This window comes from Camelus dromedarius, chromosome 12 (assembly GCF_036321535.1).
Source record: "Camelus dromedarius isolate mCamDro1 chromosome 12, mCamDro1.pat, whole genome shotgun sequence".
Taxonomy (NCBI): domain Eukaryota; kingdom Metazoa; phylum Chordata; class Mammalia; order Artiodactyla; family Camelidae; genus Camelus; species Camelus dromedarius.
In genome coordinates, this window is record NC_087447.1 from 9,575,518 (window position 1) to 9,602,616 (window position 27,099).

The window sequence follows — 27,099 nt, forward strand, 5'->3', positions numbered from 1 at the left end:
TTTCACTTAGCATAATATCCTTAAGGTTCATCCACGATGTAGCAGGTGTCAGAATTTCCTTCTGTTTAAAGGCTGACTAATATTCTATTATATGTATATACCACACGTTGTTATCCACTCTGTAGAGGGACACTTGGGTTGTGTCCATCTTTTGGCTATTGTGACTAATACTGCTATAACATGGGTGTATAAGTATCTCTTTGAGTCCTTGCTGTAAGTTTTCGGGGTGTGTGTACCCAGAAGTGGGATTGCTAGAACTTATTACACTCATGCTTCTGAAGTCCCTGCACTGGAGGCTGCAGCAGGCACGAGGGTGATATTTCCTGGCTTCAGGTGGGCCCCGAGGCAAGGGGGTTGCTGCAGGAGAGATGGAATCAGGTGTTGCCCCCAGGAAAGGCCTGGGCTGAGCCCCTTTAGGAGAAAGAAGAGACAGGGATGCTTATGTCTTGGTTGAGCCAAGATCACCTCTCTGCTCCTTTCTGAGTCTCTTCTGGTAGTCAGGTTTGAGGTCTGCCTCTGGCACAAATAGTGCTGTGTGACTTTCCTTAATTAACCACCCTCTCTGTTCCTGCTGCCGTGAAAGAGGGAGCTGAGGCAGAACAGTTTTTAGTTTGAGTTGTGTTGTTTGTTTGGCCTCAAGGCCTTGGAACTCTTTGTTTGAACAAGTACTAAAATGATGGTTGGCTCCATGTTTCTCCCCACTCCCATCATCTATGAGACAGCAGGGCCCAAGCCACCCTCTTTCCAGGTCCTTCCCCTCTGCTTTGTTACAGGGGAGCGTGGGGGAGAGTCTGCCTCACCCTAGGCCACACTCCTCCTGATCCTCCGGGGCCAGCTGGACCCGCACTTGACAGTGACTTCTGGCCCAGACCCTGAAGTGTGTCCATGGAGGCCCTGGGATCCAGGGAACAGTGCTCACCAAACCCCTCATTCTGCCCACAGGACTACTATTTCTGAACCTAGATTCTTCTGAGCCCACCTGACAATCCTCATCCAGGCCAGGTGTCCCCACTGCGTGATCACCCGGATCTCATCTGTTCCCAGTGACCCTCTGGTGTGGAGCAACTTGAAGCTGGCACAGGGCATAAAGGGGGTCATGGCAGGATGGGCTGGCTGGGGCAAGGCCAAGCCCATGGGGCTGTCCCGTCCACGGGCGTTGGGGTAGCAGGGTGGCCTGGATTTGCGCAACTGCCTCTCGGGTGCTGCCCCACTGAAGAGCTCAGCGCTTCTGAGGATGGCCTCATAAACTGAGTTGGGGGAAGTGGATCCGGAGGCTACTGACTCTGAGTAGCCTGGTGTTCGGGTAGGAGCCCTGGCTTTGGGGCCTCACCGACCTGCCTTTAGATCCTGGCCCCACTGAGGACAGTATTCCCAGGGCTCACTTTCCTCCCTGTAACAGCAGGATGCTGCCTGCTCCCTGGGCTGTTGTTGAAATGAAATGAGGACTGTGAGAAAGGGGCTCAGTGTGAGTCCTGCACAGTGGGACCGGTGAGTGATGGGGGCTGTGATCATTCTGGGCGTAAAGACTGGGCCCAGGGAGCAGGCAAGCAGACAGACCGGGATGACTTCAGATAATACTACCCATCTGGCCCATTTCCAGCTTTTCTGCACTGTGACTAGGGCCTCTAGGAAAGACGGCTGCCTTAATGAGGCAGGAGAGATGCCAGGGACTGGGGTCCTAACAGTCCCACCTTTGAAAAATGCACTGGAGGCTCTGCTCACTGTGCTGTCACCACCGAGAACCGAAATAGCCCAAGGCTAATGGCCCAAGTCCAATCCCTCTCTGTCTCTGTCTTTCCTAAAAGGAAATCATTCCCTTGTTACCTGAGTGGAGCACTCTCTCCCCCCACCTCCCACCATGTGAGCAGAACTTCCTGTGGTTTATTTCCACCCTCCTCGGTGGACATTTCCTGGAAGAACTCGGCTGAGCTTATTTGATGGCTGTTCCTTTCCTGCCTGTTCTGTTCTTTTACCATCTCCTCTGGGTGAACTGGTTGATCTCGCACAAGGTTTAAAAATTCATGACTCCTGGGGAAGATGAAATGAGATGGAGCAGAAAATAAGAAGCCAATCCCAGTTTTCCAATGAGATCGAGATAGTCTTGTCTGTGATCAGCAGAACACCCAGGACAGGAGTCAAGAGGGTGGGTTCTGGACGCACAGAGATCTGGGTTTGAATCTCCAGCTCTGTTTTTAGGGAAGCTGTGCTCTGGGACATCCTGAACTCCTGGAAGCCTGTTTCCTTAGCTGTATGATGAGGTCACTGTAGAACTCACACAGCTGGGCTGAGGGTTCAGAAAAGACAATATTTAAGTGCTTAGCTCATGGCCTGACATACACAAAGCACTCAGTAAGTATTTATGATTATTTTACATTCCCCCAGCCTCCCTTGCAGTGAAGGGATAGATAAAGGTCATGTAGCCAGTTCTGGCCAATGTGCTGGGTGAGGGATTGAAAGCACCATTCCCGGTCTGGGGAATTTAGCAGGGCCTGTGAGTTTTCCACTCTCTGTGGGTAGAAGCAGCCTGGATCACTGAGTCACCGCCTGGAGGTCAGCTGCCCCAGAGAACCACCTTTCCCTTAGTAGATGGGGATGTAGCAGAGAGAGAAACCTTGCTGCTTCCAGCCCCTGAGGTCTGGGATTTTGTTTGCTTCTGCAGAATAAGCAAAGACCTGAAGATTTGAGGACTTCTGGGGAAAGAAATTTGGATGTGATTCTGGGTATTAGTCAGTGTTCTCCAGAGAAACAGAACCAGTAGGATGTATACGTGTTCCTAAGTGTGTCTACATAATGGGATATTATTCAGCCGTAAAAAGGAAGAAAGTCTTGCCATTTGCAACAACATAAATGGACCTTGAGGGCAGATGCTAAGTGAAATAAGGCAGACAGAGAAAGGCAAATACTGTATGATCTCACTTATATACATAATCTAAGAAAAACAAACTCATAGAAACAGAAAGTAAAACTGGTGGTTGCCATTGACATAACATTGTAAAATGACTATAACTCAATTAAAAAATGTTTTTAAAAAATTACCGAAACAATATAAAGTAAAGAATGATGTATGTGTGAAAAAAAAAAAAAACTGGTGGGGATAAGGACTGGGCACAAGTAAGAAAGAAACTTGGCTTTGCTAAGCAACTGAAATTTGGGAGGCGATTTCTTATCATAGTCTAGCCCAACCTGACAAGTGCATCTATTAGAAAGATAGTAACTATCACACGCATAGGAGGAAGAGGAAACATCTGGAGAGTGTGGGAAGTTTGGGATGTTAAGAGAACTTCATCAAACACTCAGACATTCTCCAACAACTTGTTAGGTCTCATGAACAAGCTCCATCAGCAGCACGCTTAAATGGTCTTGCATCCAGTAGAGATAGCTCCATAAAGAGCCCCCACATACATGTATTCCATCCGTCAATTAGCCATACAATGAGCACTGAATGAACATCAATGATGTGCCAGGCACTGTGCTGAAACAGGGGATAGAATGGAGTGTAAAATATGGTCTCTACCTCCAGGGGACTTGGCGCAGGAGAGAGTTACACATAAACAATCTCTCCACGCCACACGGGGGCCATATAGGGTAGCAGTATGAGCAGGGGTATTGGAGGCTGAGATGGCTGGGTTCTATCTAATCACAGTTGATTCCACGTAATGTGCTTGCTTAGATACTGCCTGATGTGTGGCAAGTGATACACACACACACACACATTCATGCTCTTGCCCCAGACCAGCTGACTCCGAAGCCTGCAAGCTAGCCCATCCTAACTTTTAAACATTATAATTTGTAAACATTATTGTATTATTTTATTTCAGAATTAAGTCTAAAAGTTTTATCCAGACATAGAAAATAGGCCACCTTCCCTTCCAAGTCTCATCTCTAATCCTTCCCACCAGGTGCCCTCTGCTCCAGCCTCCCTCGTCCAACCACTTCAAGACTCTGCAAACATGCCCCGCCCAGTCTCACCTCCTTGCTTTCGCACATGCAGTCCCTCTGCTTGGAAAGCCTTTTTCTCTGGCCCGATGCTCTCTCTAAAGCACAGATCTGAGTAAGTCACTTCTTTGTTTATAGCTCTCTGAAATGCCTCGAGGAAATCAGTCTCAAGCTGAATCAGAAGGCTTGTTTTCATAGACGAAGGCCATTTTATGAAGTGGGATCTCGCGTGTTACCAGAGCTAGAGCTCAAGGCAGGTAACGCAGGGCTAGTTGAGTGGAGTGGGTGGTAGCTGCTGCACCCTGGCCGTGGCCTGGAGAGGCGGTGATTGGGAGGACATAGGCAGCAGTCCCCAAAGAGCAGTAGGGTTCTGAAAGAGGGCACCTTCTCTGAGGTTTTAGGCGGGATGTAGGCAAGTAGATTTTTAGCCTTTCATACACTTAAATTGCAGAGTAACAGGAACAGTAAACATAGGCAGCACACCAAGGAAAGCCCTGTCCTCTGAGAAGGCAATAGCGCAAAGGACCAGACTGCCAGCTTCCCGTCCCACCTTACCCCTCACCAGCCGAGCTGTCTCTGCAGGTGGCATGATTTTTCTGCGCCCCAGTTTCCCAGTTCAAGTGGGATGGTCAGCGTGCCTCTACCTTTCTTTATGAGAAATAAATGAGCTAAGTTAGAAGCATGCCTCCCACGATAAGCACATGTCACTATTATTAGTCTCAGGATAAAGTTAAACGAAGCATGGTCTCGGCTGTCTTCCTGACACTGACCAGAACATTGGCCACGTGACCGTGCGGCTCTCACGCCACATGGTCAACGCACAGTGTAGGTGGCAGGGATCATCACAACAAACATTACTCCTGGAGCATTGACAACCATTTTTTATGTGACAAACTGATAGATAATTTTATTGGAGAAGCTAGCCAAAATCTTTCAATCTATCCACCTACATACATATGGCTGTTGGCATTCTCAGTGCTCGTTAATATCACAGCTTAAAAAAGAGAATTGCTTAGAAAGAGGATGCAACTCCCCCCAAAAACAGAGATTTGCTTTTTGATGGAGACTCTCACCTTTATTTTAGATTAAAATGATACAGGGTGGGGAGGGTATATAGCTCAGTGGTAGAGTGCTTGCTTTGCATGCATGAGGTCCTGGGTTCGATCCCCAGTACCTCCATTAAAACAAATAAATAAGTAAATAAATAAGTAAGTAAGTAAGTAAGTAAATAAATAAATAAATAAATAAATAAATCAGGTTACCTTCCCCCACAAAAAATTTTTTAAAACCCCAAAGGACCACATATTATTAAAATAAGTAAATAAATAAATAATATTAAAGCAAGTATCCTTTGATGACAGGTTAAGTCCTAACCAGTTGCATTTTTCTCTGTGAGGAACTTATTTTAAAATACGAATTTTTGAACCTCAGTTAGACTACTTTTATTTGCACTTAATTTTCATTTAAACATTTTATTAAAAATTTTAAAATTTAGTAACACTTGTTATTGTTTGTTTTTACAGTTACAGATGTGATTTTTGATGAAGGTGCCAAAGCAATCCAATGGGAAAAGAAATCCTTTTAATAAATGATGCTGGCTTGCAGCAACATGGAGGGACCTGGAGATCATCATTTTAAGTGAAGTAAACCAGAAAGAGAAAGAAAAATACCATACAATAGCACTCACATGTGGAGTCTAAAAAAAAATTTAAAAAGAAAAGAAAAAAGAGGACACAAATGAACTCATCTACAAAACAGAAACAGACTTGCAGACATAGTAAACAATCTTATGGTTACCAGGGGAATAGGGGTGGGAAGGGATAAATCGGGAGTTTGAGATTTGCAAATGTTAGCCACTATATATAAAAACAGATAAAAAACAAATTTCTTCCATACAGCACAGGGAACTATATTCAATATCAATAACCGTTAATGAAAAAGAACATGAAAATGAATAAATAAATAAATGATGTTGGAATAACATCCAGATACCTACATGGAAAAAAAAAAAGAACCTCAAACCTTACCTCACACCATACTTAAAAATTCACTCAAGATATAAAGATGTGTTCATGACTTGGGGATAAGCAAAGGCTTCTTAAACAGGTCATGGAAAGAAATAACCACAAAAGAAAAAGCTGACCAATTGGACTTCAACAAAGTTTACAACCTCGGCTCTTCAAAAGTCACCGTTTAGAAAATGAATAGACTGAGTAAAAAGATTTGCAAACATGTACCCGGCAAAGGGCTGGTATGCAGCACATATAAAGAACTCCTACAATTCGATAATAAAATGACAACAACCAAATTTTAAAATGGGACAAACAGTTGACCAGAGAAACCACAAAAGAAGGTATATGAATGGCCAATAAGCATGTGAAAAAATATTCAACATCATTCATTGTTAAGGAAATGCAAATTAAAGCCACAGTGAGGCAGCAATACACACCCATCAGCATGGCTAAAATTTAAGCAACTGATAACACCGAATGCTGGCCAGGCTGTGGGACAGCTGGATCTCTCGTACACTGCTGGTGGGAGTGTAAAATGGTGCATCTACCTTGGAAGAAGTTCTGGCAGTCACTTTGAAACTAGACATATATCTTCTTATGACCCAGCAATTCTACTTCTAGATGTTTACCAAGAGAAATAAGAACATGTGTCCTCAGAAAGACCTGTGTGCGATGTCTTCATTCATAATTGCCCAACGCTGGCAGCTCAGGTGTCCATCCACTGGACAGTTGGATAGACCAACTGTGGTAGAGTCAGATGACGGAATACACATGACCCCAGTGATAAACAGGGACAAATATTGATGTGTGCGATGACATGGATGAGTGAATCTCAAAAACATTCTGCTGAGTGAAAGCAGGGACACAGAAAAGTCCATACCGTATGACTCCATCGATATGAAATTCTAGGCCAAACAGTTCTGGGGAAACCTCCGTGTAAACCCTGTGCTGCTGCCGCCCAGCTGTGTGGCTGTGGGCACGGCTCTCCAAGTTTCGGTTTCCTCATGGAGAAGTGAAATACCACAGTCTCCTCCGAGAGGGGGCTGGTTATGAGGCAAGCCAGGGAAAGCCACAGTGAGCACCGCCTTCCTCCCTGCGTCTGAGAACACTGCTACCTGGGGAAACAGTTTGAAGGATACAACTGGGGCGAGGGGGGATGTGTGCTTGTGTGGGGAAAAGTGGTGGGGAGAGATTCTAAGTAGGCCCACCACACTGAACAAGGGGTAAAAAAGCAGAGAGCAAATACTGAGCACCCACACAGACAGGATTCCCAGCTATTTCTGCTTCTCCAGCACACCCTCCTTGTGGGAAACACGAGGCCCACTCTCAGTAGGGGTGGATGGACCCCGGTGGCCTGGACTCCAGGGCCCTCTGGTACATATGTTTCCTGAAGCACTCCTAGCTTTGGGAGTTTGCTTCTTTTAGCATCCCAGGTCCTCTAGAGGCCTGGGCAGAGAACCAAGAACTCTCCACTTTCCACAGTGAGAGAGACAGATCTAATTCATTAAAAACCCTTCTTCCCAGTCTAAGGGCATCCAGCCACCTGGAAAGAAGGGGACCAATCCTTCAAGCACACTGAACCATTGGAACTAGATAGGGGAGGAAAGTCTCAGAACAGCAGGAGGGCCAAGAGGCCTCGGATTCCTGCAGACCCATGGCTCTCGCTGTTGAAGAGGTTTACTTTGAGCTCTGCGATCCAACTGATACATTAAATTGGGTTTTTTTTTTCACTCATTTCTCAAATGATTAGGAACACCTTCTATGTGCCAAGTGATGCACCAGGTACTAGGAATCTCAGGTGACCAAAAATAGATCTAGTCCTTGTCCTCTTGGAACTTAAAGTCCAGTGGGGAGACAGGTATTCATCAGAGAATGACAAGGTAGATTTAAAACTGAGGTTAGGGAGGGCTTCTCTGAGGAAGTGGCACCTGAGCTGAGATCTGTAAGAGGATAGGGGTGAGAGGGAAAGGGAGAAAAGAGGGAACTGCATGTGCAAAGGCCCTGTGGTGAGAAGGTCTGGGGAGAGGAGAGGTTGAAGGAGCATAGTAGGGGCTGGAGCACAGAAACTGAGAGACTGGCCAAGATGAAGCTGAAGATGTTAGCATCCCATGTGGGACCCTTTAAGGGTGATATTAAGAATTTTCATTTTTTTAAAAAGAGCAGTTGAAGGGTTTTCAGGAGAGGGAAGGCATGGTCAGAGCAGTACATTGGAATACACTGATTTCAGGGCTGCAGGCAGAGAACAGATATGAAGGGGCTGTGAGATGGCTGGAGCAGTTGTACAGCTGAAGGATGGGAGTAGCTCTGACCAGGATGATGATGCTGGAGATGGAAAGAAGTGGATGGATTCAAGAGCTATTCTGGAAGTAAGTCAACAGGTCTTGGTGATGTAATGGAGGGAGGGGGAGGGGTTCAGGACAATTCCCAGCGACTGGATGGATGCTGGTGCCCTTCACTACAGAGGAAGACTAGGGAGGTTTGGGTGGGTGGAACAAGGAGGAGGAATAGCCTGGTTCCCTATGGATGTGCTGAGTTTGAAGGACCTTTGCGACACACTGGGGGAGTCAAGCTGGCAGACGTTGTGGAGCTAAAAGGAGAGTATGGTTTGAAACAAAGACTTGAGAATTGTGCACATACAGGTAGTAACGGATACCCTGGTGTGGGTGGAATCCCTAGAGAGAAAAAAGGAGGGCTCCTTGGACAGCATCGTGAGGAACTTCAAATTTAATGACTGGGTTGGGGGCAATATGCTACCAAAGTAGAAGTGTGGCTGGAGAGGCGGAAGGAAACCCAAGGAAATGTTGAAGCATGAAAACCAAGGGATGGGGAGGTTTCTATTGTTGGTCAGAGGTCAGAGTAAAGCTCTGAATAATGTCAATTGGATTTAGCAACAGGGAGGTCCTATGTGACCTTGGTGAGAGATGCTTTCATAAAATAATGAGGTGGAAAGCTAGAGAGGTGAAGATAAGGAATGGATAAGAGACAAGGAAATGGAGATGGGTGCAGTCAACCCTCTGGAGAACTTGGGGTGCAAAGTAGCTACCCTCACCCAGAGTCTTTTCCTGGACCTAATCCTTGAGCCTAACTTGTTTTGCTGGTTCCCCTCCACACCTCTCCCTTTCTCCACGATGGTTATCTTGAGGCTATTTGGAACAACAAACAAGAGGCACACCTTTAATCTGATCTGTCCTGAGACACTTCATCCAAAGGGTAAGTTTTACTGGGCCTTTGTTGCCCAAAGCTTCGATTACATCTCACCTTTTTCTTTCTTTCTTTTTTTTAGTGTGGGGGTAGGGGGAGGTGATTTGGTTTTCATTCACTTTAATGGAGGTACTGGGGATGGAAGCCAGGACCTTGTGTGTGCTAAGCACACACTCTACCACTGAGCTATTTCCTCCCCCCTTACAGCTCATTGTCTCTACTTGGGGTGTAGAAAGGCCCTGAAAGGCCCAAGATTTCTAGATTCTATTTCCTCTCATTCCTACTTGAACACCATGCAATGCTTTGCTGAGTTCATCTCTTTCCTGTAAATCCTCATAAATGCAGCCAATAGTAGCCAACACAGATTACGAGTTTTCTGTTTTCCAGCGTCTTCCTTATGGGTTGCCAGCTTGGAAAACACATGGGGTACCTCCCCAGTTAGAGCAGGCATTAGCTTTACCCAATATTTTGCTAGTGCAGAACACAAATCTACTTTTCTAGGGACCTACGTCGGTTTCTTTGATCACTTCCGCCCAAGTGCTAAGCCAATGTCACCACAGGCAAGTAACTCAGTTCTTCTGGGCCTGCAACCTAGTTCACAGCGCTGTTATAGGAACTGAGTGAGTCAGTGCAGGTACTGTGTTAGCTCAGTGTGTGGTCTAGAACAAGCACTCGGTACATGTTGGCTGTTATTGCTATGGTTCAAATTGCGGAGGAGGAATTACATGTGTTCATATGAAACTGATACTAAGTTCACAAGAGTCTGATACACTAAGCAGCAGCCACCTTTTAAAGAGTATTAAACTGAGAAGTTTGCCTCTCCAGGGGACAGGAAACTCACTCATTCTGGCCAGCTGGTGATTTTTTTTCTCTATAAACAAATCTACATGGGAAGCCCAGTTACCATCTTTATCAGTTACCAATTGCTATAATGCTGCATAACAAATCACCCCCCAAAGTTGGTAGCTTAAAATAATAAGCATTTGTTTAGCTTCAGGATCTTTGGGTTTGCAATTTGGACTGGGCTTGGCTGGGTAATTCTTCTGGTCTTGACTGGGCTCACTTACTCACCTATTAGCTGACTTTGGCTGAGGACAGGGATGACTTGGGCACATGCCTCTCATCCTCTGGAAAGCTAACCTGGGCAGGTTTTCAGGTGGTGGCAGAGGTACAAGGGCTAGGGCAAGCCCAACTGTCAAGTGCTTTACAAGGCTCTGCTTACTTCATGATAACTGACATCCTGTTAGCCAAGCAAGGCCCTGGCTGACCCCAGAGTCAGACTGGATGGCCCTGCAGAGTCACATGGCAAAGGGTGTGGCTACAGAAGCTAAGAATCTACCAGAACTCATAAAATTGATTGGTGAGAGTGAATTCAGAACAAGAGAAGTTATTTCTAGGATACACATGGAAGTAGGCTGGATGTCCCACGGCCTGCACCCAGTTCCGTCAGTGCCTGAGATACACAGACCGACCCTCGCTTCTCTTCTGTTCACTCATTCCTTCTTCAGGGGTCCTCCGGGGCATGGGCTCTTCCAGCTCATTCATCCCTGACTCCTGGGTCTGGCACTGGGCCTAGCACATAGTGCTGGTGGGTGCAGAAAACCTCCGCTTGTCCATCAATGAAATAGAGTGAAAGAATAAACAGTGAATTCCTCAAAGACAGACAAGATACATCCTTCTCTGATCCCCGGCATCTAGTGAAGACCATTACAGTGTATCTTTCAAATCAGATTTCTGAGCATCACTTTTCCTGTTAGGACCAAGTCAACTGCCTGTTTCTATTTGCACTGGAAACACAGTACCTAATGTAAGATCTACTAAAACCTTCTTACCTCTGCATGACTGTCTGAGGGATGGGAGCAAAGAGAAACAGGGAAGCAGAGGTCCTGCTCACCAGCGGCCTAGCAACAGACGCTATGCCCTTCAGAGAAGCCAGCACTGGATTGTCAGTAAAAGTGCTGGAGCCAGTGGGTGTGAAGGAGTTTGGGCAACTCAGCCAGAGACCCTGGAATGGGGTTCACGTGGTCTTTCCCACCAGCCACATCCAGCTCTCAGAGACAGCCTGTGGCTTGGAGGGAAAGGACGGACAGTGATGGCAGGACCCAGAAAGCTTCCATCCTCATCTCTGTGGCTCAGGGTAAGAACGAAACCTTGAAGCAGGGCAGAGTTTGAGCCCTGCCCCCTGGCTCCCCACAAACCCAAGGGCAGTCTCTCTGAGCTCTAGACTGTCGCCTGGAGAGCCAGGTTGCACCTGTGCTGCGTGGAGGGCTCAGGTGGTTGAGGCTGGAGCTGCTGAGGTTGTGATGTCATCTCTGCGAGGGTCAGGGCTGGGGTGGGGGGGCCACAGGGAACCAACAGAGGGTCTCTGCAAAGTCCTCTGCACAGCAGTCCTCCATGGACCAAGACAAGGCCAGAGCAGAGGAGTAATGAAGATAGTTTCATGTTTCAAGGTAGCAGACGGGGCCTCAGCGCACAGGCCCCGGAGGCCCACTGCCTAGCTTCAAATTCCAGTTCACCGCTTCCTGCCTGCCACTTCGGGCAAGGAGCTTAATCTCATCCAGCCTCCCTTTCCTCATCTGCAAAAGGGGAACGAATGAGAGTTGGGTCTGCCTCACATTCCTGTCGTGAGGACTGAGTGATGCCACCCACGGAAAGCTCTCAGTGGTGCTGGGCCCACCATTGGCAAACAACACCGTGAGCCATGGTCACGAGTGGTACTCGGGGGCCTGGTGCTGGGCTCAGCACCTCACACGCAGGAACTCTTTAGTCCTTACACCCCCATGTCAGGAGGTTCTCTTACTTTCCTTTTTGTGGATGAGACATGGAAGCGTGGAGACATTAAGTAACAAGCTTAAGGTCACCCAGCTGACTAATGGCAGAGCCAGGTTTCTAACGCAGGTCTGACCTCCAAGCAGCTGTCCTGAACCGCTCTGTTCTATTTCTCCTCAACACATCACCGAACGTGAACATTTCATTACCTACTAACTAATGAAACTGAAATCCACTGGGAAACGCACCTCTTAACGTCATAATTTGCTTTTTAAAACTACGTGCTGTGACGTGGTTAAGTAAAAATGTTCATATTGTCCACTGTAAAGAGAACATTCTCCCCCTTGGCAGGAGTATCTGGATTCGCGCGAGACCTGGGACTCAGCAAAATACTCTACGTCTTAGGTAACAAGACAGCAGATTTCCTGTCTACATGTCTTCTCTTTGGAAGCCTGTTATTTATCTTGGAAAGCTTCATCTTTCCTACCATCCACGCTAAAATGCCTGACTGCTGGCAGTCATTGGTTCTTAAGGGCAAAAGAACACTCCTTGCCTCAGGCCACCTGTTCCACCAGTGCATGCCACCTGACTGGGAAGATCCTAACACCAGTCTTCAATTCTGGACATGGCTTAGCTGGAGGCTGAGCAGCACCATCAGCTTGACGGCTGCAGGACAAGTCCGCTGCCCTCAGACACGACAGGCTGCACTGATAAGAAGCTGTCAGCCTGAGTCTCCCAGACCTGCTTGCCGTCTGAGGCTGTGTGAGCTTCCTTAGCCTGGGCACTCCTTGCTTCACCGGGACAGCAGCAGATGGACTGAAGGATAAATGTGACACTCTCAACTCTCCCAGTGGAATCTTTCCCTGGGGATGTTTAATAGGAATGAGGTTAGTGCCAGGGCCGCGCCGGCCGAAGCCAAACAGACAGACCAGATGACCTCCAATGGCCAACGCCACTCAGAGGTGCTTATGTAATGACCCTGACAGACACGCCCCATCGGAGGCTCAGGGCTCGGGCAAAAGGTGTTTGGCTTATGGACTCTGATGGCTTAAAATGATAGGGAGAGGGAATGAAGGGGAGAGGACAGCCTTTACAGCCCCAGTCTGACGTGATGCAGGAGCCTGTGTGACAGAACTCACGAGACTGCTTCAGATGGAGCAGGGCAGGGCCGGACGCTCAGATGCCCTTGCAGGCTCTGAATGAGGTCAGTGAGCAATGATGTGTCAAGGGGAGAGGAATGAGTCCAGCTTCTGTTCATCATGGATCCTTGGAGGGGCCACTGGCCCTTGCTGTATGTTTATTAATTTTTAAAAAATGTACTGTGGCCGGCCTAGTTTTACTTAATGCCTAATAAAGGGAAAAACTGTTTACATAGCACCCTTGGGTCTGACACCGAGCAGCTGAAGTTAGCAAGATCCTTCACTTTCAGAGATGACACAAGCCAGCAGCTTGGAAAAAAAAAACAATTCCTTTGAAGTATGCCATCCCCAGGTGAGAGCGGCCAGCAGCTGAACATTATATTAAATGAGACGAAATCAGGGTAAGGAGAGATCAACCCCCCTGGGGTAAAAAACACAAACTGCATACTTGGCTGCTGGGGTTTGTGGCTTAAGTGTCCAAGATAGAAGGATAAGTCACTGCCCAATCCACGTGCGCTTCTGCCGGGCCGGACGTCTCTCTACATAAACTCTCTGTCTGACATTCTCCACACCGTACATCAAATGAGGCCCGAGAGACTGGCCAGAGTCTGCGGTAATCTCCCAGGGCGATGCCTGCTTCTGCCCCCGTCTCACTCCCCTTCCTTGCTGAGGTGAGCAGGCTACAGAGTTTTCCATCAAAGGCCTCAACAGCAGGGTCTGTTTTCTCTCCATTCTTCACTGGCTGGTAAGACACCCCATGGTCCTTTAACAGGCCCGGCTTTCCCATCTGCATGAAGCCCTGGTGACCTTGATGACATGTTAGGCAGTTTGCGTCAGGAGACAGGTTTTAAATCTCAGGCTGAGGCCATGACCAAATGCTGACACCTAATATCTCCCAAGAGCTTACTGTGTGCTGGGGACCACGGGAGAGTTCTGTGTGCTTTCTCTCTTCACAAATAATTAAGATAGGGAGCATCACCACCCCCATTTTACAGATGAGGAAACCAAGGCTCAGGCCAGTTCATTTATCCATCGAGTAAGCAGCAGAGCCAGGATTTGACTTGTCACCAGTGCCTGCACTGCTTCCTCACTTATGACAGCTACCCTGGGTGACCAAGTGCTTCCTGTGGGAGGCGCCAGGCAGCTTTCTGTCCCCTCCATGACACACCAGTCATGTCTTAGAAGTGTCCCATTCCTCTACTATAACTTCTCAAAGTGCAGATTTTTATTAAGTTTCTACCAGTAAGGTAGTGTATTCTGGCAGAAAGTTCATGAGCTTTGAAGGCAGACTGAACTGAACAAGAGCCTGGCTTTTTGACTGAATAGCTACTTGATTTTGGACAAATCACTCTCAGAGCCCACTTTCTCATCTACAAAACAGGCGTAACACCAACTGTCTGCAGGACAGCTGTGATGCTCCCTGAGATCATGTACGTAAATAAGGCTGGGTCTCTCCTCCCTTAGCCAGGGACACCAAAGGCAGGCAGGACTGTGCGGAGGCTCTGTGGGAACCCCGTAGCTCAGTAACGCTGGAGATGTGTCCTTCCTGCCTGTGTGCAGCTCCTGTGTTCAGTTCTGCCCTGCCTTCCTCTGAGCCACACCTTTAGATGGTCCTGGCCCCGTTTTGACTGGATTACAGCTCCGAGGGCAAAGTTCCCCAGTGAGACCACCTTCTGAGTGATGCAGAAGTCTTTCGGCCCTAGAGCTAAACATTTTCAACTGATTCACTGTAAATGTTATTTCTTATGCGTTATTTGTTGGTCAACTAAAAGAATTGTGGAGACTGCAGAAATACAGAAAAAGTTTGCTATAGTGCTACATGGAGATAAAACCTATGGTTGTGACCTTTTAAAACTCTACAAACATATGACTATGGATTATACGAGAACAGGCAAAATTAAAATTACTGTGTGAGGGCTGGGGAATTGGGATTCTCCTTTTTAAAATATTCTTTAATGTTCAATCACAATTCTGTTTACAGAGTGAGCATTTGAGAGAAAATCTGAGGACGAGGACGCTGCCTCTTAAGCGGCACGCCCTCGCCGTCCCTGCCCGCCCCCCTCATTCTGCTTGCTGGGCCTTGGAAGGATCTGGCTCAGTGGGCTTGGATCAGCTTCCCTCGGCAGACAGCACCATACCAGGCTGGAAGAGTCACCGGGGAACTTTCCACACAGCAGCGCAGCTGGCTGCCCCTTTTCACTGTGCACATCTCTGGCTGAAGCAAGGAGCCGGCGCAATCTCTTCCCCTACAGCACCCCGCAGTGGCCAAGCCCTGCATCCGCAGACAGGAGCCCGAGAAACAGGCCTGAGGGCCAGTAACATGGAAAAGCTGCTTTTGAGGCTCAGACAGAACGAAAAGGTCTTAGAGTGAGATACACTGAACATTTATTTACATGTCCTCCGAGGGAGGTAGGTCCACCATGGGAGGCAGGGCGAACAGTCTGGGCGGGCTGAGCACCTAAGGAGAAGCAGGAAACCAAGGCCACTCTCGGTCACAAGCAGTGAGCGCCCGTGGACCCAGGCCAGGCGGGCAGCCGTGCGCAGCTCAACGTGGCTTCTCGAAGAGGTATTCGAGATCTGGGGCCCGCAGTCTCTGCTCTTTGTTTTTGTTTTTAGCAAAGTCTCGCAGCAGTGCCATGACTTCATTTTCAAATATTTCTGGGGCTGGTTTTGCTTCTGCAAGAGAAGGATGGGCAAAAAGAATTATGCTGGTCAGTCATCTCTCAGGTAGAAGGATCTCGAAACTCCAAACTCTGGCCTTGGCCAAGAACCACGGCAGGTACACAGACCAGCGCCATCCTTCCCCTAAATACACACGGCAGCCGGCCCCATGAACCTACAGCAGCCTCTATTTGTACAGGGCTTTCCCGGAACAGCTGCTCGCATTTGCTCACATATTGTCCGTGGCTGCTTTCCTGCAGGACTGGTGGAGCTGAGTAGGTGCAACAGAGGCCGTGTGGCTGCAAGACTAAAACACTTACTGTGTGGTCTTTTATGAACAATTTTGCCGACCCTGGGCCCATCCAATCCACTGCTATGCTCTGCGTTTGGTACTTCAGTTGTTTTCTGGGTACTGTGTTTCCTTTCTAGTCTATAAATGTCCTGAGGCAAAAGTCCTTGGATGTAAGTGACAGCAACTGATAACTCTAGGAAACTTAAGCAAAAAGGAGTTTACTGGGAGACTGTTAGAGGTCCACAAAACTGACAAGAATCTGGAGAACCAGATTTAAACGGACAGGCAACCGAGGCCCTAAAGAGCTAAAGAAGTGAGGATGCCGGCCTCTGGCCATGGAAGGGATGGTCTGGTGGGATGCTGTTCGCCTCCAACTTTCTTTCCACCCTTGAGACACTCACTTAAGGTTCAAATTACAAGCAAAGACTCCCACTGGGAAAGCTCAGGTAATGTGCTCTGAAATTTCCCTTCTAGCAAGATGAAATACAAGGAGAGGGAATTCCCCGAAACCAAGTTTGATTTCCCCCCACTCAGCACAGAGCCTGGCATCTAGTGGGCCTGGCATCTGTTTTTTTGTGACAATCAAAATAAGGTCAAGGAGATTTAGGCTTCCCCCCAGGATGTTGAAAGTTGGAGAGAAGACTGCACTCATCCCAACATGAAAAAGTCAGATAAACTAGAAACATCGTAACTTTCTTGAAGTCATCAGAGAGCTGAGGTCACAGGGCACCAAATAGAATAAAATCTAAGGAAAGAGCCTCTGAAAGGAGAAACTGGAAATGAGCACCTGCTCACCTGCACAGGAAGAAGAGCACTGGGCACCATACAAACAGGTAAGAATTCAGCTAAAATTTTTAACCAACTGCCAAAAGCCAAGTGTAGGCTAGCAGGAGAGTATGAAATCTCTGGGAGCCACAGACACAAGGAGACTTTGCCCCAATGTGCATGTTCTTCTCAACAAACCTCCACTGAGTGTGCTCGTGACAGAGACGGTCCAGAGCAGGAGGCCGGAGAAAGCCTTGCACAAAAGCCTCAAGTGACTTGGAGTAAGTCAGTGAATCCTGTCTCCTACAGGCCACATGTGAGGACCCATATGGGAGGGAAAGAGAAAAAAAAAAATCCTCTACCCTTGTGGGATCAGTAGGATCACTGGGAAAGGCCACCCCTGAGACCCATGGCCACAGGGACTGAAGCTGGACCAGGATTAACAGAAAACACCCTCCAGATCTCCCCCACCCCCCACAAACCAACAAGCACCAAGAGGAAATCAATAGGAAGCTACTGCTGGGGGAGGACAAGAACACAGTGAGAGATTCCCTTTGAGGCACAGAGACACAGGAAGGCTGAAAGCTGAGGGTAGAACAAAACACTGAGAAACACCCTCTGGCAACTCAGCCCCCACCCTGAGCACACAGGAGCAACAGAGGCTGGTGGTGAACTGAAGAGAACCCAGGAATAACAAAATCCAAAGTGAGCCTAACTCCTAACTAGACGGACTCGATTCCCATTCTAACAGCCTGGCAGAAGCAGCATGCCCATTTCTAAGCATAAATACTATTTACCTCAGTTTTTACTGACTTACTCATGATGTCTAACATTTACTCCAAAATTATGAAATACATACAGACAAAAGAAAAATGAAAAACAATGCACTGTGAAGGGACAAAGCAATCGACAGAAACAGACTCAGGAATGACCCAGATGTTAGAACTATTAGACAGGAAATTTAAGTAACTATTACCATCATGTTAAAGGTGCTAGTGGAAAAAGTAGGAAAAACATATGAAAAAAAGATGAGGGAGGTGGAAACTATAAAAGTCAAATGGAAATGTTAAAAAGAAAAATAGTAGCCCATAAGCAGAATGACCTCAACAGGCTCATCATAAGGTTTAACATGGTTAAGGAAAGAATTAGTGAACTGGAAGATGGATCAATAGATATTATCCAGTGTAAATTACCCAGACTAATACATAAAGAGAAAAATAAGAGTGAGAGACACAAAACACAGGATCCAAAAGCTGTGGGACAGTATCAGTCTAAACTAAATGTAACCGAAATCCTAGAAGGAAGAGAGGCAGAAGAAATACATGAAGAAACTGTGGCAGAAGAAATACATGAAGAAAAAGTGGATGAGAATTTTCCAACAATGATGGAAGATATAAAACACAGATCCAAACCCAGGTCAACTCCTAACCAGGCTGACTCCATCCTACACAAAACAGCCTTGCAAAAGAAGAGTGCCCATGTTTAAGTGCTGAAAGGAAAAATGGTGAACCTATCATTCTATACCTACTGAAAATACCTTTTGAAAATGGCAAAAACTGAGAGAATTCATAACAGACAACCTGCACTACAAGAAATATTAAAAGAAGTTCTTCAGGCAGAAGGAATACGATACCAGAGAAATATGGCTCTACATAAAGAAATGAACATCTCCAGAGATGATTAAAATGAAGGCAAATATAAAATATAATGTACTTTACACATTGCAATACACATTGGATATTATCTCACACACATATTTATATATAATACATGTAACTTATATATTTATAAATACAAAATACAATGTATCCTCTTCCTTCTTTTAAATATATCTAAAGATAACTGTCTAAAGTGAAACAACAGAAAAGCAGTGTAGACTCACAGCATAAGTAAAACTGAAAAGCATGGCAACAATAGGACAAAACGTGGAATGGACGAATTGGAGTATACTAGTGGCAGTTCTTACAGGGGGAGGGTACAGCTCAAGTGGTAGAGCACATGCCTAGCATGCACAGTCCTGGGTTCAATCCCAGGTACTGCCTCTAAAAATAAATAAACTGAATTACCTTCCTCCCCTGCCAAAAAAAACAAAAACAAAAAACCAAGCCAAAAAAAAAAGTTCTTGTATTATACATGAAGCAGTATAATATTACTTGAAGGTAGACTGTGATTAATTAAAGATGATTGATTAAAGGTGATTACTTACAGTATACTGTAAACCCTAGGGCAATCACTAAAAAAATTATAAAGAGATATAAATAATAAACGAACAGTGGAGATAAAATGAAATTTTAAATACTCAAAAAAAAATCCATGGAAATAGAGGGGGAAAAAGAATAAAGAACAGACAGACAGAACTAGGAAACACAAACAAAAAACCCCACAAATTAATTATGTATAAATGGCCAGAACACACCAATGTAAAGACAGAGACTATAAGATTAGATTAAAAAAAGAATGACTATATATGCTGTCTATAAGCAGCTCAATTTAAATGTAAAGACAAGATAAATTAAAAGAATGGTGTGATAAGCAGATTTCTAAGTTGGCCCCCAGTATTTCCCACACTCCTGTATATAAGCCCTGTGTAATCCCCAGGACTGTGATACGATGATCTTTACTCCCATGATTGGGTTATGTTATATGGCACCACTGACCTCAGGACAGGAAGATTATCCAGGTGGTTATGACCTAATCATATGCGCTCTTTAAAGGCAGAATTTTCTCCAGCTGGTGGCAGGAGGGGATGTCAGGGAGCTGTGAAGCATGAGAGGGAGTCCATGTGAGGGAGGGTCTCCACTGCTGAGATGGAGGATGCCATGGTAAGAACCTAAGAGTGGCTTCTAGAAGCTGAAAGAGATCGACAGCTAGCAAGACAATCAGGATCTCAGGAAATGAGTGCTCCTAGCAACCGGAATGAGCTCCCAGGCAGGAATGTACAACAGATGACACGGATTTCAGACTGCAAGATCTGGCCACAGCTTCTGACCTACAGAACCATGGGCTAATAAACGTTTGTTGTTGAAAGTCACTAATTGCAGTAATTTGTTATGCAATAGGAAACCAATATAAATGGAAAAATACATACCATGCAAAAGCTAATCGAAAGAAAGCTGGAGCGTCTACCTTACTATCAGACACTTTGGAGCTATCAGCAATAAAGACAGGCAATATATAATGATAAAGGATTCAATTCATCAAGAAGATACAACAATCCTAAATATGTCTTCATAGAATAACAGAGCTATAAAACACATAAAGCAAACACTGAGAGAACTGAAAGGAGTACTAGATGAATCCAAATTATAGCTGGAGATTTCAACACTCATTAATTGATACGGAGTATAGAGAAAATCAGTCAGAATATACCAGACGTGAAGAATGGTATCAACCAACCTGACCTACTTGACATTTACAGAAAACTTCACCAGCAAGTGCAGAACAACATGTTATGTTCAAATAAATTCACGTGGAACATTTATCAAGACACACATTTCAGGCCATAAAATTAATTTCAAAAAAATTTAAAAGAACTGAAATTGTATAACATAATGCTCCATGGTCACAATGGAATCAATAACAGAAAAATATCTGGAAAATCTGGAAATATCTGAAAATTAAACATACTTTTAAGTAACTCATGGGTCTAAGAGGAAGTCACAAGGGAATTAGAGACTATTTTGAATTGAATGAAAATGAAAACATAACACATCCAAATTTGCAACATATAGTTATAGCAGTACTTAGAGGGAAATTTATAGCATCAAATGCTTAGAGTGGAAAAGAAAACAAACAACCCAATTAAAAAAAAAATGGGGGGAAATTTGAAGAGACACACCACCAAAGAGTTATGAATGGCAAATGACTTGAAAAGACCCTCAAAATCCTTAGTCATTAGGGTCATGCCAATTAAAACTACAGTGATACACACCACTGTATACCTCTTAGAGTGGCTAAAAACAGAAACAAATAAAACCCCAATCATACCAAGCACTGGTAAAGAAGGGGAACATCTATTGCTTCTCGGCCTTTTGGCTAAGATCAAGTGAAAGGGAACATCTATTCCTTTCTTCACACCCTGCCCCTGGCAATCATTGGTCTGCGTCCTTTCCATACAGTTTTGCCTTTTCTAGAGTATCATATAAATGGAATCATACAGTATGTAGTCTTTGAGTCTAGCCTCTTCCACTTAGCATAGGAGTTGGCAAACTATGGCATACTGCCTGTTTCTGTCTGGCCTGTGAGCTGAGAACGATTTTTAACTGATTGAGGGAAAAAATAATATTTCACGACACATGAAAATTATATGAAATTCAAACTTTAATGCTCACCAATAAAGTTTTATTGGATCATGGTCACCCTCGTTTGTTTACATACTGTCCATGGCTGTATGCACGCATGATGGCAGACTTGAATAATTATGACAGAGACTGTATGGTCTGCAAAGCCCAAAATATTTACTACCTGGCCCATCAGAGAAAAAGTTTGCTATGAAGTTAAACACACACTTACCATATGACCCAGCAACCCTTCCGCTGGGCAGTCACCCAAGAAAAACTAAAACCTAAATTCACAAAACCCTGTATGCAGAGATTTACAGCAGCTTTATTCATAATCGCCTAAAACTGGAGATACCCTAACGTTCCTCTACTGCTCAGTAGATAAACTGTGGTACATCCACACGCTGGAATTCCACTCAATAGTAAAGAATGAACTATTGATACAACCACACAAATGAATGTCAAATACATGATGCCAAGTCAGGGGCAAACATTTTCTATTAAGGGCCAGATGGTAAATATTTCACACTTTGTGGATTTTCTAATGGTTATATAAGCTTCTAGACCCTGTATTGTTACCCTTCATACTTGGAACCCATAGAATGGTTTCTATTTTATGATACAAATATTCAGTGGAAACACAAAAACAGGAGATACAGAGTGTGACAGAAATGGATGAGATGTCCCCTCATATCTATTGTCCCATTTTTCCTTGATAATAGACTCCCCAGTTTATCTGGGCACATGGAATAGACTACATTATTTCTTTCTTATGGCCAGGTGCAGCCAAGTGACTAAACTGTGGCCAATGGAAAAGAAGGGGAATTACGATGTATAATTTCTTGAAAAGGATCCATAAAAAATGGGGTGTGCTCGCCATATTTTTTTCCTGGCTGAAATGTGGCTATGACAGACAGAGCCTCAGCAGCCATCTTGGGTCATGAGGTAGATGACAAATAGGGAAGGTGAAGGAGCAGCAAGTCAAGAGGACTCTGGACAATGTGACTTTGAAACCCTTCTCTGCACTCTGGAGAGTCTATCTCTGGACTTCTGTTATGAGAAAGAGAGTTCTGTCTTGTTTAAGCTACTATTGTTTTGGACTTTTTTTTTTTTAACTCACAGCCAAAGTGAATCTAACTACACACAGTGAGACTTCATTCCTCACAAAGGCAGCCAGAATGTGACTCCCAAGACCCGCCTGCTGTGCAGCCCTACAGAGCTATCTTGGTCCACTCCACTCCCAGCCTGGTTTTTCTTCAACCTCCCCTTTGATACTGTGAGCCTCCTATAAAATTCCACTAAATCCCCTTTTTGCTTAAGCTAGACAGAAGAGGTTTCTATCGCTTGCAAACAAAGAACTTTAACTAATAAAACAAATTTTGCTCGCTTTGGAAAAATGTGAATAGTGTTTGGGTTGAGTGTCTACTGCATGATAAAAGGAAAAAAAATCGCCCTGATACAATTCCAGGCTCAAGTCAGCCCAAGTCACCCTATTTTTCACCCCATGCTGCTACTCATGCCCAGTACCTGTAGCCCAGTAGTAAATATCCCAGTCATTACTGGGCTCGTTAATCAGGCGATCGTAGAGGTTTAGCTGTTTCTCTGTCATGTGGTGCAGATATTCCTTAGCAAAGAGGCTAGAAATGAGAAAGAGAAAGAACTTGAAAAAGCTGTCTCTAGTCAAAGAAAAGCGACACCAAGACTCCTATTCCCCTACCTAAGCAGAATGCAGTTTTCCAACATTCCTCTCTTTCTGCTCTCATAGAGCAGGCGGGCTCTTTTGGTTTCTATGGATTCATCGGTTCGCTCCTGCCACGGAGGCAAAGGGATTTCAATCATGTCCTTCTGGGAATCAGTTGGGCTGTCACCTCTGTAGCAGCGTCTGAACGATGTCACACTGAGTGAAGGAGACACCAGGTGGCGCCGAGACAGAGCAAGCATCTGAAACACACAAGCCACACAAGCCAAGAACACCTTTGTAATAACGACTACCATTCACTCGACACTTACTAGGTACAAGATGTATTCAATCTTATTTAGTCCTTAAGAAGTTATGCTGATTCCTATAACAACTGTAAATGGAGTATAATCTTTAAAAATGGTAACTTGCTATGCTATACACCGGAAACTTATAAAATACTGTAAATCAACTATAATTCAATAAAAAAATTTCGTTGTGCTGATACTGTCCCCACTTTATGGCTTAGAAAGCTGAGACTCAGAGAGTAATTGCAGTAACGACTAGAGCCCAGCCCTAACTGCAAACGTGTTCTTAACCAGTGCCTTCCCAGAAACTCTTCAGCAGAAATATTTTCTCCTTCCTTTGCATTTTCTTAAAATTCTTAAAATATGGTTTGCATTCTGGTCACTTGCCTGTATTAAAATCTGAGCATATGGTGATGGCATGGTCCCTAATCCCCCAAAGTCTGCCATCTAGAGAACGGCAAAAACTACCAAGATGTGAGAAGGTGCTGATGTCAGCAAGATGATGAAATAGGAAGCCCCACACCCCTCTTCTACCATGGAGATACCAACTCCCCAACAATACATGGACCAATTCCCTTTATGAGAAATCCATAAACCAGTTAAGAAGCTCCTGAACCCCAGGTGAGCACAAAACCAGCTGCATTACAGCTGGAAGGAAAATTCATGGCACTCATTCATCACAGACCCTCCTCCCGGCTCAGCCCAGCGCAACTGGAGATAATTCTCAGCTCCTGGCTTCTCCCTGGGGATGCAAGAAGACTGAAACCTACGTCCAACACACAGCCTTTCAGGGGGGTGCCTGAATGACTAGTTTCTGTCTTGTTTGAATCTAAGTGTGACAGAAAGGGTGCCAGGTTGGGGGCTGCTGAGAACTAGGTGAGGGTTTGGACTAGGATATACTTACTCACCATCATCCCTACCCCTGGCTCAGTACAAAACAAGCAGGAGAAAACCCCCAACTCCTGACTTCTTCCTGGGGAGAGAAGAGTTAGAATGTGTATCCAATGTTCCAGCTTTTCAGGGAGCTGCCTGAGAGAATGGTTTCTGTCTCACCTGTCTCAGAGCGCTCACAGGACTCAACACACTCTAGATACCTGGGGGCCTCTGAAAACAAGAGAGCTGGGTGGCTTGCTGCTGCTCCTGAGGACCCATGGGACAGCAGACAGAGGCCAATGGAAAGAAAAAAGCAGAGCATGCATCCAAAGCTCCTCCTTTTCAAGAAGCTGCACAAGGGACTGGTTTCTGTCCTGGCCAACTTGCAGCATTCAAGGAACACCGGACACTGTAGAAGCCTGGGGGCTGCTGAGAAGGAGAGTTGGGAGGTTTGTGGCAGCTCGAGAACCTGCACTACCACAAATAGACACCAGAGGGAGCAAGAGATTATGAGCTCCTGAAAAAAGAAACCAGCAAATCCCTAGTTGGGATTTTGCATGGACAAGTCTAGAGGAGACATTTCCACAAAGAAGTTTTGAGAGGCCCCCCAGATGCTCTAGCTGGACTGATTAGCAAAGGTCCTTCCTTGTACAAAGGCAGCCCAAAAAGACTGGGAGAGCTGGCTGTTTTTACAAATGCATGGATCTATGCACAAAGTTGCAAGGGATATGAAATAGCAAAACAAAGGAATAAAATTAATTTCCAGAAATCAACACTGAAAACAGAGGTATATGAACCACCTGACAAATAACTCAAAATAACTGTCATTAAGACGTTCAATGAGCTGAAGAAAACAATGCATGAACAAAATGAGAATATCAACAAAGAGAAATATTTAAAAAAAAATTTTAGAACTGAAGAATACACCAAATTGAAAATTTCACTACAGAGGTGAAACAGTAGACCTGATCCAGCAGAAGAATCAGTGAACTCAAAGACAGATCATTTGAAATTACCCAGAGGAAGACAAAAAAAAAAAAAAAAAGGAAAAAGAAAAAAAAAGGAAGAAAAAAAAAAGAGAGAAATATGCCTAGGGGACTTATGGGACATCATCAAGAAGATCAATATAAGTATTATGAGAGTCCCAGAAGGAGGAAAGAAACAGAAAGGGGCAGAAAGCTTATTTGAAGGAATAATGGCCAAAAACTTCCCAAATTTGGGGAAAGAAATGGAAATCCAAATTGAAGAAGCCTGTAGAATCCAAAGGACACTAAATAGCAACACAAAAGCATATGAAAGCATAAAGCTCACTGGTAAAGGTAAATATATGACAAACACAGAATACTGTAACACTGTAACAATGGTGTGTAAATCATTTTTAATTCTTGCTTAGAAGTTAAAAGACAAAAACGTAAAAAAACTATAAAATATACTAATAGATACACAATATAAAATACGTAATTGTGACGTTGATAACCTAAGGTGGTAACATAAGGTGGGAGGAGTAAAAGAACAGAGTTTTCCTATGTGACTGAAGTTATTATCAGTTTAAAATAGATTATAGGATGTCTTATGTAAGCCCCATGGTAACCACAGAGAAAACACCTATATATAATAGAAAATGAGAAAGGAATCAAAGCCCATCTCTGTAGGAAAAAAAAAATTAATGAAACACAAAGGATGGCAGCAAGAGAGGAAAAGAGGCACACAAAAGCTACAAGATAGATAGAAAACAATTAACAACATGGCAATAGTAAGTCCTCCTCTATGAATAATTATTTTAAATGTAAGTGGATTAAACTCCCCAATCAAGAGAGAGTGGCTGAATAGATTAAAACACCCCACAAGATCCAACTATATGCCTTTACAAGAAACTCATTTTTAGATGTTAGGAAACATGTAGGCTGAAAGTGGAAGTTTGAAATATACTGCATACAAATGATAACCAAAAGTGAGCAGAGATGGCCCTACTTATAACAGATAGAGCACACTTTAAGTCAAAACCTGTCACAAGAAATAAAGAAGGACATGATAAAAAGGTCAATTCACCATGAGGATATAACAATTACAAATACATATGCAGTCAACATCAGAGCACCCAAATATATGAAGCAAATATTCATAGAACTGAAGGGAGAAATAGACAGTAACACAATAATAGTTGGAGATTTCAAAATCTACTTTTGGTAATGGACAGAACATCCAGACAGAAGAGCAAGAAGGAAATAGAGGACTTGAACAACACTGTAAGCCAAATGGACCAAACAAACATACACAGAACATTCCACCCAACAGCAGAATACACACTATTCTCAAGCACACTGAGAACACTGTCCAGGATAGACAACACGTTAGGGTATGAAACAAGTCTTAACAAAAAAGACTGAAATCATACAAAGCACCTTTTCTGACCACAACAGAAATCAACAGCAGAAGGAAAACCAAAAAATTCACAAGTATGTGAAAATTAAACAACACACTCACTCTCGAACAACCAATGGATCAAAGGAGAAATCAAAGGGGAATTAGAAAATATATGGAAACAAACAAACAAAAAAACACAACATACAAAAAAAATTATGAGATTCAGCAAAAGCAGTACTAAGAGAGAAGTTTACAATGTTAACAGCCTATATTCAAAAAGAAGAAAAATCTTATGAAGCTATGTGAAACCATGACAAATATTAGAGAATTTTAAAAGAACAGAGAGTCCTAAGAACAGAGTGAAGGGGCGCCCAGAGGCTGTCTGGCCAGCTCCACCTGGGAAATAGGTGAAATCTGAATTGGGTCTCCCACGAAGCCTGATCGTTCACAGATATTATGAGACAGGCACATCGTGGGTTCAGGCAAGGGTGGACACAACCCGAATCTCCTACGTTGCAAGATCGACCTCCCCTTGGGTCTGCCCTTGTCCTGGGCTATCAAGCAGCTGGATGCTTCTCCCAGTCTCCAAGACCGCGGAGGAAGACAAGACACAGTTCCCACTGTGGCCTGCTCAGGGCCCTTGAATCCCCACTTTCCTCACCCGAGCAAGAGCCGGGAACACGGATGCCACAGCCATTTTTTCCGACCCGCATCGGAAGCCGGCGGACGGCCACTTCCGGAAACTTCCGGACACCGGATCTGCAGGCAGCGTCGCCGAGGACTTGAGACGGAAGATGCGTCCTCGCGTATGGCGGAAGTGG

At 44.8% G+C, this 27,099-nt stretch overlaps 1 protein-coding gene and 1 non-coding gene across 2 annotated transcripts; one reads left to right on the top strand and one right to left on the bottom strand.

Moving 5' to 3' along the window:
* Positions 1-5,040: 5,040 nt before the first annotated feature.
* TRNAA-UGC (transfer RNA alanine (anticodon UGC)) lies at positions 5,041-5,115 on the top strand. The gene has a single exon. It is a non-coding gene; the product is annotated as a tRNA-Ala (tRNA).
* Positions 5,116-15,419: 10,304 nt separating this feature from the next.
* SDHAF2 (succinate dehydrogenase complex assembly factor 2) lies at positions 15,420-27,097 on the bottom strand. The gene is made up of 4 exons (XM_010986969.3): positions 26,940-27,097; positions 22,773-22,996; positions 22,583-22,692; positions 15,420-15,733 (listed from the first exon to the last, which is right to left on the bottom strand). The coding sequence occupies exons 1-4, from the start codon at positions 26,973-26,975 to the stop codon at positions 15,603-15,605; spliced, it is 501 nt and encodes a 166-aa protein (XP_010985271.1). The 5' UTR covers positions 26,976-27,097; the 3' UTR covers positions 15,420-15,602.
* Positions 27,098-27,099: the final 2 nt, after the last annotated feature.

What these genes read in the sequence shown, in the direction of transcription:
- SDHAF2 (XM_010986969.3), bottom strand. Translation starts at nt 26,975, where the DNA reads ATGGCTGTGGCATCCGTGTTCCCGGCTCTTGCTCGG. An exon ending in GAAAACTGCATTCTGCTTAG is followed by an intron (nt 22,693 to 22,772) that starts GTAGGGGAATAG and finishes TCTCATTTCTAG; the next exon opens with CCTCTTTGCTAAGGAATATC. An exon ending in TATTTACTACTGGGCTACAG is followed by an intron (nt 15,734 to 22,582) that starts GTACTGGGCATG and finishes CTTCTCTTGCAG; the next exon opens with AAGCAAAACCAGCCCCAGAA.